This window comes from Ambystoma mexicanum, chromosome 2p (assembly GCF_040938575.1).
Source record: "Ambystoma mexicanum isolate Mex_15411 chromosome 2p, UKY_AmexF1_1, whole genome shotgun sequence".
In the NCBI taxonomy this organism is placed as follows: domain Eukaryota; kingdom Metazoa; phylum Chordata; class Amphibia; order Caudata; family Ambystomatidae; genus Ambystoma; species Ambystoma mexicanum.
The window spans coordinates 156,016,422-156,029,578 of NC_090923.1; the positions used below are offsets into that span (position 1 = coordinate 156,016,422).

General features: G+C 42.9%; 1 protein-coding gene across 5 annotated transcripts in view; it reads right to left on the minus strand.

Moving 5' to 3' along the window:
• Positions 1-13,157, minus strand: part of GRIP2 (glutamate receptor interacting protein 2) — a 1,278,809-nt gene that overhangs the window by 47,764 nt on the left and 1,217,888 nt on the right. For 4 of the 5 annotated variants that reach the window (XM_069643409.1, XM_069643410.1, XM_069643412.1 and 1 more), the window contains exon 21: positions 7,819-7,939. In XM_069643409.1, the coding sequence (XP_069499510.1) occupies positions 7,819-7,939 (121 nt within the window). The other variant, XM_069643413.1, reaches the window with a different exon arrangement.

Genomic DNA, 13,157 nt, shown 5'->3' on the forward strand with positions numbered 1-13,157 from the left:
CTCATTTCACAACCAAACCTCTGGCCATCCGGTACTCAATCTCTTCTATGCCCCTCCCTACTCCACCTGCATGCAGACAGAGTCCCCCTCTGTCCACCCCCCACCAATTTCTCCCCCTTCTCTGCATTCCTACCCGTAGCATCGGATGAGATCACCAAGACAGTCTGCTCTATGAAAGCCTCCTCCAAACAGGGACTTCCCTGCTCCTCTATAACCATCAAGGACAACATTGCCTCTAGCTCCCTCCTTGGCAGAGTTCTGTAACCACCCCTTTGCCACTGGGTCCTTCCCTTCACCTCTCAAGCACTCCCTTGTGCACCCGCTCCTAAGAAAGCCACCTGTGGACCCTTCCTGCCCGGCTAACTACCGCCCTATCTCCAGTACACCATTCTTGGGCAAACTCTTGAAGAAGTTGGTCATCTCCCAACTAATCCATCACATTGAACCTGCCTTCATGTCCACCAGTCTGCTTCAGAGCATCCAGAGGCATGGAAACGGCTCTTGTGAACAACCATGATGACCTGCTGTCAAATTTCTAGTCCAGTTCTCCTTCTGCCCTTATTCTCCTCGACCTATCCTCTGCCTTTGTCATGATCAATCATTCAATCCTCAGAAATCGGTGCAATGATACCCTTGGGATCACGAACTGGGCCCTATATTGATTAACCTCTTTCCTCTCGAATCGGCATACCCAAGTTCATCTGGACCCATTTCTCCCCTCTACCTCACTCTCGACTTGCGACGTCCTTAAAGGATCTATCCTCATTCCTTGGTTTTTCAACATTTACTTTGCCCGTCTTGCCCATCTAATAACCTTCTCTCCTCATTTCCAGTGTTATGCTGATGACCCACAGCTCTCCTGTCGGCCATTGCGTCCCTCTTCATCCTCTCCCTCCTCCCATTCCTGATTGACGGCTATTCAGGCATGGTGTGCTGCTAATGATCTCTGCCAGAAACACAGATACTTCTCATTAGGTCTCCTACTCCCTCCTGCCCTCCTACACTCTGGACGCCCTCCATGGGGCACCCTTGTGTGAAAAATAAAATGTGGGAGTCATCTTCGACTCCCCCAGTGCTCTCTCTCTCTCTCTCGCTCCTTCTCACCTCATATCGCTGAGCTTGCCAAGAAGGCCTACCATCAGCTTCCCCTCCTTAGAAGCATTCTCACTTTCCTCACCTTCCCCCAGAAGCTCTGTCTCCAGAGCTCTGGTTTTCTCAAAGCTTGACTACAGCAATAGCCTCTTCCTTAATACGCCTCCTTTTTCACTCCACCCTCTTCAACTAATCCAGAATAGGACTGCAAGACATATCCTTGGCCTCAAGCATCCCTCCAGCCCTAATGTCTCTCCACCGGCTCTGGGTGTGTGCAAGGATCAATTTCAAGACCCTCTGCATCATCCACAAGGCTTTTCGGGGGTGGGACCTCACTACATTCACCTCTAACTAAATACCTTCCATCTAGAATCATTCGGTCCCCAAACTCCAACGCTCTGCAGATCAGACGTTTCTCCAAGCAGAGAGCGGGGGGAGGCTAGATCTCTCTTTAGCAGGAGCCTCCCTCTGGAATGCCCTCCATACCCCTCTCTGACTTGATCTGGATCTCCTTAAGTTCCGGAATCTTCTGAAGACTTTCCTTTTCTCCTTCCCTCACCCCCTCCCCTGCAAGTCTTGTGCTGCAACTATGACTGGATGCCTGTATCCCTTAAGAATCTTGCCAGGGTCAGGCCCTCCTTTGCCCAGTCTCCCCCCCTTTCCCTTTTCCCCTTTCCTACCAGCATATGGCATCAGGCACCCTTCCAAGACTAGCCTACTAGGCCGGTCCTCCACCCCCACCATTGACTCCTACCACTTGCTCCCCCTGGCCGCCTCAGGCACCCCTTAGCACTTGTTTGCTCAGAAAGGAGAGTAAAGAGGAGTTTATTTAATTATCAAAGTATCAAAGAAAGTTTATTGTGCCTGATACAAGATTTAAATAAACAACTAAATCGTGATTTAATCTCCACTTCGCATATTACTTACATTGCAGGAGAGTTAAAAACAGGATAATCAATATAATTCATACAAATGACAATAAATCATTCGCTCATTCGTCCACATGCAACCTTCAAACACACACATACCATACAGTCCAATAACAATACATATATGAAAAGCCTGTTCATCATAACTAGCGGTGTATACATTTTTAAGTAAAGTGCAATTAATGTACATGACCACTTTAATTGTCGTAAAAAGTCGTCTACACCAGGGGTGGGTCAATTAATTAGATGTCAACACATGACCAAATCCCCAAATGTCTTACCCCTTAGCACTTGACCAGCCCTTGGGCCCCTCATTCCAGCACTTCTCCCTCTTTCACCCTCCCCCTACCCTATCACTTATCCTTTCACACCCATGCACTTGATGATACTGCACTTGCACAAACCAAATGTCACAAGGCCTAGTAGGACCACTATTTTTTTCTCCTCTGTCCCTCACCCCCTGTTTTGTCGTGTGGCACCTAGAAACACTTTCTGCTGTATAGGTGCCATACAAATGCTCAATAAAAAAAATAAAAGTAAATGTCAACATTAATAAAATTGACAACAGGGGCTATTAATAGGTTGGCATGCTAGAACAATATTCTCCTCCGGTTGACAGGTGTTCTTCGAAGTAGGCAATAATGGTAGCACATCCTCTGCAGTTATGGACTAAAGCAAATGGAGATCTGGCCAGATGTAATTCAACTCCACTTTATTTTTAGTTGACATCCTGAATTTCAGTTACATAATTGATGATGAAAGTGCAGAGATTTGTCTTCTACTAAGAGGGTTCGACAACATTCTAACATCACTGCAGAGTGATAAAAGATGCTGAACTCTAGTTCATAGGGCTGGTCTGGATACTGGTCCCTGTAAAAAATAAATGTAGCCTTAATGGATTAATTACATTCTTATTGCATCTTTGCATTTTGAGGTGGTGTCTGGATTGTACAGCCATCTTCACTTTTTTTCTTGGTTAATCAATCCTTAAATGTTTGAGGAATTCCAAAAACCAAGTCCAAGATGGATTTTTAGAATTAGCTAAATGTTGCATGCCAACAGAAAACGGACTTGACATTGTTCCAAGTAAACCCCACAGGAGTCATCGGGTTTAAATGTTGGGAGGTTAGAAATGATTGAAGCAAAATAAGTTTCCTCCTACCACAGGTCTAAACACTAAGATTTCTAGCTTGCAGAGAGTCGTGAAGAGTTGTAAAGCTGGTGCAGTAGAAGGGGAGTGAGAAGGCCTGAGGGGAAGCAGCAGTTGGCTGATCAGTGCTGCCAGGACCTAAAGGTAGTTGCCAAGAGCCTGTTGAGGGCTATAACCAAGATCCGGGCAGTGGCCAAAAAAGATTTTATGAATGAGCCAATTGCTGGCCTGCAGGGTTGATAGCCAATAGCCTGGTAGGGGTGAGAGATCTACCATAAGGAGGGGAGAACAGAGCCTGCAGGAAGCTCATCCAGACAATGCACCTAGAAAGCAGACCTAAGCCTATTGTGGGATCGAGCCCAGCAAGGTGGGGTTATATTAACCCCAGAAAATTGGCCAGGCGGGAATTCCATGGTCACCATTTCCATTATCCCTTTAAGGCAAGGTGACAGCTGTTCGCTTGTAAGCATTTTGCTGGGGCTGGATTTCAGAAGCTCTGGGTTGTGATCCATGACCAGAGGGTGCAAATATCTGGGTCTAGAAGGTAATCAAAGTGAATGTTGCAACCAATGAGAATCCAAGAACTCGTGCTGGGGCACTATACAAACTGCTTACAGAGTGACTTGAGAATTAGCCAAAAGGAGATTGTTCTAGGGATACAAATTCCTTTCTACATAGTGACTTCACTAAGACGTCTTTCTAGCTTAGACCCTTGCACCCATTCAGTGACTGCTGAATCCAGATCCAGACACTGTTAATAAGTAGTTATTCCATTTTCTTGTGTAATACTGTTCACTGGACTAGTCAATGTAGGCGTTTGACCAACCTAAGCCTTCCAAACCTAGAGGTGAGCAAAACCTGCAGGCCAGACAGCTGAACTGAAATTATAAACCTGTCATGGTCCAAAGGCCAACTGCCGTTTGTTTAATAAACTCCTTTACTGTTTGTTTCGGTACACCTAGCAGGCCATCCTACTGTACTTATCCCCCTCCCCAATATGCTTTCATACAACCTTTCCAAAGAGATTATCTATATGTAGCGTTGAACAGATGTTTCTGTCCTCCATGTTCTGTGGCTTCCCATACTGTGTGTCAACTCATGGAATGATATTTGTGGGCTAGGCTTGTGCAGCATGTACAGGTTTTGAATTCAGCAATTGACTACGGCCTGGAGTAGTCTGTGCCTGAAATCTATGCTGCAGTAATGAGCAGTCTTCGTCAGTTTAGAGAAACTGGTCTTGACTCTTGATTGAGCTAAAGGATGAAAGCTGCACACTTGATTTTACACTTCCCTAAATGTTGTAGGGCCTGCTCAGGGGTCCCAGTCATTTGAAAGTATGCTAACCATTTTACCGACTCCAAGAACATAGATACATATATATATATATATATATACACATATATACATATAAACACGTACAGAAATTCTATGCTTGGGTATAGCCATTATATGCTTAATGTGACTGGTCTCAGGTAGCACCATTAAATTAGCCCAGTTACTCCCTTTTAGAGGTTACGTTAAATGAACCCAAATGGGAGTTGCTTCCAAGCACTTTAGTGGCCAAGACTGAAAAAGGCTTAACAAAATTATCAGATTCTACCTGTGCAATCAGAATATATAATCAGATAGTTCAGAGGCAACCTGAATCTTCAAAACATTCCATAAGAACTAGGATTCTCTGAAAGTTGCACATCTGCAGGTAGGTGATCTAAAATTACCGAGGTTCATCCCTTTAAGACATGAGGTTGAATATCAGTGGACCAAATAAAACTGGGCAAGAGGATCACAGGAGTCCAAATGGAACCGGTCTTGGGAGCTCGGAGATAGCAGGGGCTGAGATTAAAAAGACCTTGATGGACTGAACTTTCAAGGAATAGGCAGAAGATTGTATCCCAAGGTTTCAGTGTGGAAACCATTTGGGGTACAGTAATGTGTTGGTCTTCAATTACCTTTATAAAAAAAGACTCTTGTCGTTACCATGGTACAGCCCTAACCCACAGGTGTGAACCCCAATATGACTAGCACATTGCTCGTGAGGTCGAAAAACAAAATACTACTAAATTGGACTAAAGTTACTATTCATATTTTAGCCAGTAGAGATGGTGGGGAGTGCGATGGTGGGAGGAGTGGGGAGAGCGTTGGAGGCGGTCACCCATGAGCTGCACATGCAGCATTGATGCACCTGAAGACCCCATAATCTTGTCAATGGGTTAATGCAAACCGATCATTCTTCCCAAAGTCAGTTCTTTTAATATATGATCATCTTCAGGTTCCTTCCTCTCCATCCAAGATCACCACTAGCAGAGTGGCAATTGCATTCATCCGATTGTATGCATATAATATGGTCAATGCAGCCTTGGAAGCTCTGGCAGAACCCTTGCATACAACACATCATGTGGCCCTTAGAAAGTCTGTGCTAACGTGAGGAACCAGCGCAATGCTTCGAAGTGGAGAATTAGTAAGGGGTAGTACTGGGATTGAGACATTTTTGGAGGTGCGTTTGGGATATCATGGAGTTGATATAGCACCAGGACACGGGCAAAGGAAATGTGGGTTTAGTCAAGATCATAGGACTGTTCTAGGACCAATTAATTACAGATTACATCAACTTTACAGACGTAAACGGTGATCGGTGACGCCACGTGACCGTGGAAGCACTTTCCCATGTCTTGGCTTTCGTTTTTCACAGCATTGCTGCCAGGTCTTTAAGTTGAATGAACATTAACCTACAGTGCTCAGAATGCACAACTTTGGTAAAAGGAAGCCCTGGGGTGGGAAAAGGTTGACTCGGTGATCTGGAGTAGTCTAGCCATTACCTTAAAACACTGTTTAGGTTTTTTCTCATTTCATCAGCTCAGATGCCTGCCGTAGAGTCTGGCATTATACACTTAAGACAATCTTTTTTAGTTCCATTTGAAACCGGTTTCTAGATGGGCCAAAGGGTTTTAATCGCTTAAAATAAGCCAAGCATCATATTATGAGCACAAATAAATCTAGTGCCTGCAAAACACTTTAATGGCTCAAACAGACATGATCCTACATTTCAATGGATTACCTGCATTTAACAGACCTCCAAAACTAATCTCACCACCGGTTCTTGACTCCTAAACTGAGTCCAACATGCTCTGAAAGAGGTGCAGTTAACTCCCAGTATCCTGTGCAGGCACCTACCACCATGCAAACGAGAGGTGAACTGAGGTTGTCCTGTAAGATATGGCCGAATGTCTTTCGCACTTACTGCATCCAATGCAATCTAACAGCACGTGCTTATCGCGACGAGTCCTTTAATGCCAACTAGATAGTACTAACTTGCTACAGTAACGGAGCAGCCTGTCTGAATTGCCCAAATCCTTGGTCTATTGCAAACATTGAGGTATATTCCCTGTTGCACGATTTCAAATGGTGTCGCTCCTGGACCCAGTCGCAGAATATGGGCCTTCAGGCTGTATATGCTTGGCAGAAAACCGCCAAAAGCAGACAGCCAGTTACATAAAAAATACTGAATTAAATAGAAAGGAACCATTAGATAACAATAACCAGCTTGAAGATTAAACTGCAATATTCTCCATTGTCGTTCAGTAGTTTTCTTAGATCCATAAGTTGCCAGTGGATGGATTGGTAACAGTTTATGGTCAATCCATCAATTTCAAATGCATCGAAATGCATTTCCATCGATGCAAATGCATCGAACGCCTTCCAATCGAAATGCTATCTTTTACATGTAAAAGTGCATTTACATCGAAACCAGTCCATCGAATTTCTAAATGGATATGGATATGCACTTTTAAATGTAAAAAACAGCATTTCGAGGCATGTTTTTGTAGCGTAAAACGTTACATGTAGCTGTCCAGTGCTGAAATCTTCAAAGGATTTTCGCACTGGCCAGCTTCATGTAACATAGCATGTTTTTGTGGGTGGGTTTCCTCCCCCCAACGTTCCCTCCGCCTCATCTCCCCCTAACCCTAGTCAAACCCTAACCCTAATTCTAACACTTGCCCTACCCCTTACACTAACCCTACATCTACGCCTTACCCTAACCCTTTCCCTTGTCCTACCCCATACTCTAACCCTAATTTTAAAATAAAAAAAATACATCAAACTATATTTAATGAAAAGACACATCGATGGAAATGCTTTTCGTTGGCTAGAATTCGATGCCTCGGATTTCAATGAAAAGACCAGATACCATTGGCAACCGTTGGACTGGAATGTGCACCACGAATTGCCATTCTCGAATGTGAAGCCCCTTTATAATTTGCTTTGGTAGGAGGTTGGTGCTTGGGGTTTGTGAAAGGAACAGGGGCGACTTTATAGATCAAGTATATTTTAAAACATTAAAAAGAAAAACGTTTTGTTGTGGGTTCAAAATGTATCCATTTTTTGGTTGAAAAACAATTACCAGTTTCATTGTATATATTTGTGCCTGCCACGATCAGCCAGTGCAAAGAGAATAGTATGACATATAATTAGACCTTTAATTGTTCAAGAACAATGACCTTCGTTTGCTTGTTTGTACCTCAAAGAAACCCTCTCCTTTGTAGAAGCACACTTGCTCACCTTGAAAAGACAAGATGACCACTGACAGCCCCCATTTTAGGAGTGAACTATATGAACATGCAAGCCACATGCAAGAGTGGATTTAAATACCTCAATCTCCCTCAGGAGTTCCGATTGGCCACAGGTTTCCAAGTCCTCCAACGCCTCTCCAAAAACTCTCCACAAACTGCCCTCGTGATCGCCGTCGAGGCCATTTTGCCGGCTGGAAAATCTGTTGTAACGTAGGAACCAAACATGGTCAGCAATCTTCTGCCTTGGGAGCCAGGGCTGTGCAGGGACAGCCAGTGGCTCGCCAGTTTACAGCAGTTCCGGGTCGTCTTCATTAACATTGCAAGCAATTTTCAGGCAAGACAGTCACTTTACAAAACTCTCAAGGCATTTAACACTGGGCACAAGTCCTTCAAAGGAAGCGGTTAGGTTGGTGTAGTAATGTCACGTTCAAGGACGGGAAAAATGAGTAAAAATAAAAAGTGTCTGTGGAAGACTGGAGACTTAGGAAGACGTTTGGTGATATAGAGAAGGCAAAGAAAATGGATGCGTTATGGGTAAACCGGGAGCCCCAGAGACTGTTAGTTTACAAAGGCGGATGGGACAGAGCTCAGACACCTGAGAAGAGAAAGAGAAGACACAGAGGATAACAGACATGGTGAGAATGGAATAAAGTACAACGAGGAAACAATGTAAATGATGTTTTGTGACAACCCTGGTCTAGACATGACGTTACACATTTTCGAATGTATACATCAGTGCTCTGCAACCTTCGGCTCTCCAGATGTTTTGAACTAGTATAACCAGGATCCCTCAACATTGGCTATGCTGGCTGCGTTAGGCTGTGTAGTCCAAAAACATCTGGAGAGTCAAAGGTTGCACATCCCCACTATATAGCCTCAGCGAGCTAACTTGTGCTGGACCATGAGGTACACAGACAGATTAACATACAACAAAGAACCTCAGGAGTTGATTTGGGATCCAGAAGGAAGGCATATGCAGCAAGCCAGTTCACAGAGGTGGACGAGACTACCACGTTGTTGACCAGCGACACATCTTACATACTGACAGGAATGCACTGTGTGCACACAATGCTTCAAGCTGTGCTGGCATGACTTGGAAACTGGAACCATTGATCAGCCCGCAAGTTAACACAGCAAAACGCCGACCTGTGATCTAGTCAACAAGGCAGAACATTTGAGATATTAAATCTTTTCTAGCATCTCTGAAAAAAAGCACACGGTATCTAGGAGGTGTGCACAGAACACCACACCACTGAAGTATTAGTGTCTCGGGCAGTTGAATCGACCAGTGTGATTGAGCGTGGAGATTTTATTCATCTATAAGTCTTCGAAGTCGAGGAAACTTGTCAACTCCCAACCCAAAACAGGCAATCGTTCCAGAGGATGATCTTCATTTTCAATTTTAAGGGTTTATTTGGGTGTCGGCACTTTAAAAAACTAACCTCTTCAAAGGGCATGGGTGGTATGGCGCAGAGAAAACTTCTCCATAACTAAATCCATGTGCATTGAAATAGAATGAATATTGCCTATTTAAAAGAATGCAATCTTTTTTAAGGTCAGACTAATAGCAAATAAGCAGTACGGTATGGGGTTCAATTTGAGGCTACTGAAAGCTCTAAATGCATGTCAATAACAGATTGCAACGCTCCAGCAACGGGTGCCTGCACATGCTACTCTAAGAGCACGTGTCTGCAACCTTTGGCTCACCAGACGCGTGGAGCTACAACTACCCCACAGTCAATGGCGCGTTCTCATGGACGTTTTCGTCCAAAACCTAAGGTTTCAGAACCCCAGTGGGCGAAGTGTACAAAAAGAACTAGTGGAACTATGTTCCCTGCTGGCCTGCCCCCACTCCCCACAACCCCCCCCCCCCATTACAATGCCCCCTCCCACGCACAATCCAAACCCACAAACACCAGCTGTTTAATGGAATGAGTGCATGGATGTGCACGTTTCGGAAGAATAATAGTTTCCTTTTTTTTACTCGAGGAGCACCGCTCCCACCCACGTCCACCACTGCAGTACCTTGAGCAGTGAGCTTTGTTCAACAGTCTGCGGTTAAGTCAGCACTTGCACCAAAAAGGCTCAACAGGCTAGACCATTATATCCAATGGTTGCTAAATTGTCACAATTGTGCATTTCGTGATCAACCACCCAGAAGCTGATCCACACAGGCACTATCAGCACTGGTAGAGCATGCAGCCACACTGATGGCTAACATGTCCTCGGCACAGCAGAGATTCTGGTTTACATGCCTTCCTCGGTAGTATGGCAGCATGTACTGCCACTGCATGCCAAAAGGGCTTTCGTTTGTGTTTGGGAGAACTAAGGAGATGCTACTTGCCATGAATGGGAGTGGCGGCCGGAGGGTGCCAGCAGCTTCCAGCAACACTCCCCAGAAAATCTACTGCAGCATTTATTTTGGTGAACAATTGTCTAAATACAGAGCATGTATACTTTCCTAGATTATGGGGCTCGGAACCCCGGTGTTTATATCCCTATCTTAGTGCCTGGAACATCTGCATGCAGTTAAATGGTTGGAAGGCACAGTAGATTAGATTGTATATATCTGGAGTACGGCCAACAACAAAGTGAATCGGGTAACAGTGGGACTCATTTGACTCATGAATTGTATTTTACTGCTTCTAATGTATTCTTCTTGTTTTATGTAAAGCACTTTGGCGTAAAGCGCTATATAAAAGTTAATAAATACAAGCAAATACAAATACAGTGTGGCAATATACCAAGTGCTCACAAATCTACAAAAATGTGTTATTCCAATTATGAGAAATGTTTTTTGTAATAGTGTACAAAATAGATCTTGGCTGCTAACAGGACAAATAAATCTTATAATAATTTGGAGACATTGTATAAAAAACCACCACCAATTCTATGACATACATATGAATGAAAGGATTAGCCATTAAAGCAAGGATTAAAACATGACATCAGTTCATAATCTATGAAAAGCTACAATTTCCTATTTCAGCATAAGACCCATCACATACTTCTAGTCCTACATGTTTCTGTGCTCGATCATCTGTTTAGGACATTACTCGGGGAAATAAAAATCTATATCACAAATTGTTGAGACAATGTCAACATACAAGGTTTGTAAACATACCCAGCCTTGTCCTTTCTATAAAAAAAAGCTTTTAAGGTTGAGAGGAATCTTCATTGATCTATGGTTTGCTTTAATCCATTAACTGCTTAACTGCTGACCTTTAATGCAATCTATGCAAAAAAGACTAGCATACTCGTCCTTCGCACTTGGGGGGTTAAGGAGTTCAATACTTCAATTAGGTTATTTTTCACTACCACTGTAAATAAATCATATGTTAATTAATCTACACTTTCATCAATTGCAGGCAAGACAAATAAATGTAAATTAGATTTGACACCTCTGCTGCATAGACAGATATACTTAAACTAACAGAGGCGACCCAAAAAAGTAGTAAACAATGCATCAAAAAGGGCCAACAATTACAAGAGAGATGCACTACTAAGCCCCAAACAAAAACACAATACATCTGATCAACAGATATGTGCAAGAAGCTTCACTGATTTGTCGTATAAAATCAAGGATATCATTAAAAAAAGAATTGGAAAAAATGCTCACAGAAAACAGATTGTGCATGTTACCTTATTTTTGCCTTAAAGAAAGGGACTACTGCTAATCTTGTATTGAAAAATGACCATTACCCCCTTCCAGTACAGTACCAGTACATGCACTGTTGTGCAGTAACAAAGTTCAGAAATTGATCTAGGCGCATCAAAGCCTTGCATTCAAGAAGATTTAATGAACTGTGAAACTAATGTGATTGAACAAAGCTGTCTCCGATATAAGATTGAGACTGCTCCATTAGTTAAACTTTCATTTTTTTTAGAATCCTCTTGTAAACCTGATAATTATTTTTTAGATGGCGATCAGTAAAATTACAGGTAAAAATGAAACAGGTATTTAATACAAGTTGGGAAACCGAAAAAAAGCAGTACTGCGACAGGATCAAATGATATAAACATCATATCATAACACGCTTAATACAGAGGTTTCTAAGCGCAGACCCGGGGATCGAACCTGTGTTGCTATGTGTCGTCTTGCTTCCAAGGTGAGCATGTAGCCCCTGAGCTATCCTCCCTAAAATATAATGAAAATATCGAGTGGAATGAAGACATCAAAGAAAACTGTTTTTTGATGTAGGGAGTTAGCTGTACATATTCATTCCAATGAAATGTGAGATAAGTACTCTTCGCATTGGTAGATTCTTTTATACATTTTGATTACTCAGAAGGAAAAATGAACACTACCGTCACATGCACACAGGGAACCTAACCCACCACAGTGCCAGAGTCCAATAGTCAAAAAGCACAAAATAATGCATGTAGCATGAATATTTAGAATAAGTTGTCATAAAGAAAGGTATGGAATTTCCATGTGACTACATAAATCGTGAAATCAGCCATCATGTGTTTCAACCCGCTGGGGTCTTTCTCAAGGCCAAGTATATAAATGCTAAATTATTAAGTAATGAGAGGATTAAATGTGCAACCAAAGAAGAAGCGGAATACAAAAAGCTAGATGAGCATTATTCTGTGTTGTCGTGCAGTGTATTCCCGAGAAATTCAATAGGGCCACACAGGGGATCATGTTACGACTGTTTCCAAATACTGACAAGGAGTTCTGTAACAAGGGGGTCTCGTTCCCTCAGTTGTGTTCAGCATGCGATAGATGTGGGGCAGGTATCCACCTTAACTACCCTACCCATAAGCTGCAACCAGTGGCGTATTTAGGTTTTCTGCTGCTCTAGACCCAAATCAGTGCATGCGCCACCCCCCCCACCCCAACTTTACTGGACCTCAGAGAGAATCTGCACCTTCACCAGATTCTGCCCTTTAACACTGCCCGCGCTGTCCAAACTACACCCCTTCACCCCCATTTTTCTCCCCATTTTTGATCCATAACATAAGGACTTTTTTTTAAAGTTGCAGCGATTAGAAAGTTATTGCTTCATCTCTATTAATTCAAGCCTGTCATCTTCTAGGTTATGTTAGTTGAAAGAGTGTTTTCAGATCTATGCTGCCCAAGATTTGGAGAAGACAGTGTGTTCTCAGTTGATTGCACTAGAGGTCATTGTTACTGCGAATGGTCTACTTTTGGTTAAGTCCAAAAACAATCTTTTAGAGGAAGTGATAAGAATGTTCTGTGCCAGTATAAAAGTTAATCTCCCCGGCTTCTTCATAAATTGCGATTTTATTGTATGTACGATTGTGGCATCTGGTAGGCTGAATACGGTTTCAAAATATTGCTGAAATTAGCAGATGCTGATTTCTATTAGAGAACAAAGTGTTTTGAAATTGAATTTACTACATCTTTCAGCTGATCTGAAATACTACTGAGATATTGCCCATTTACGACTG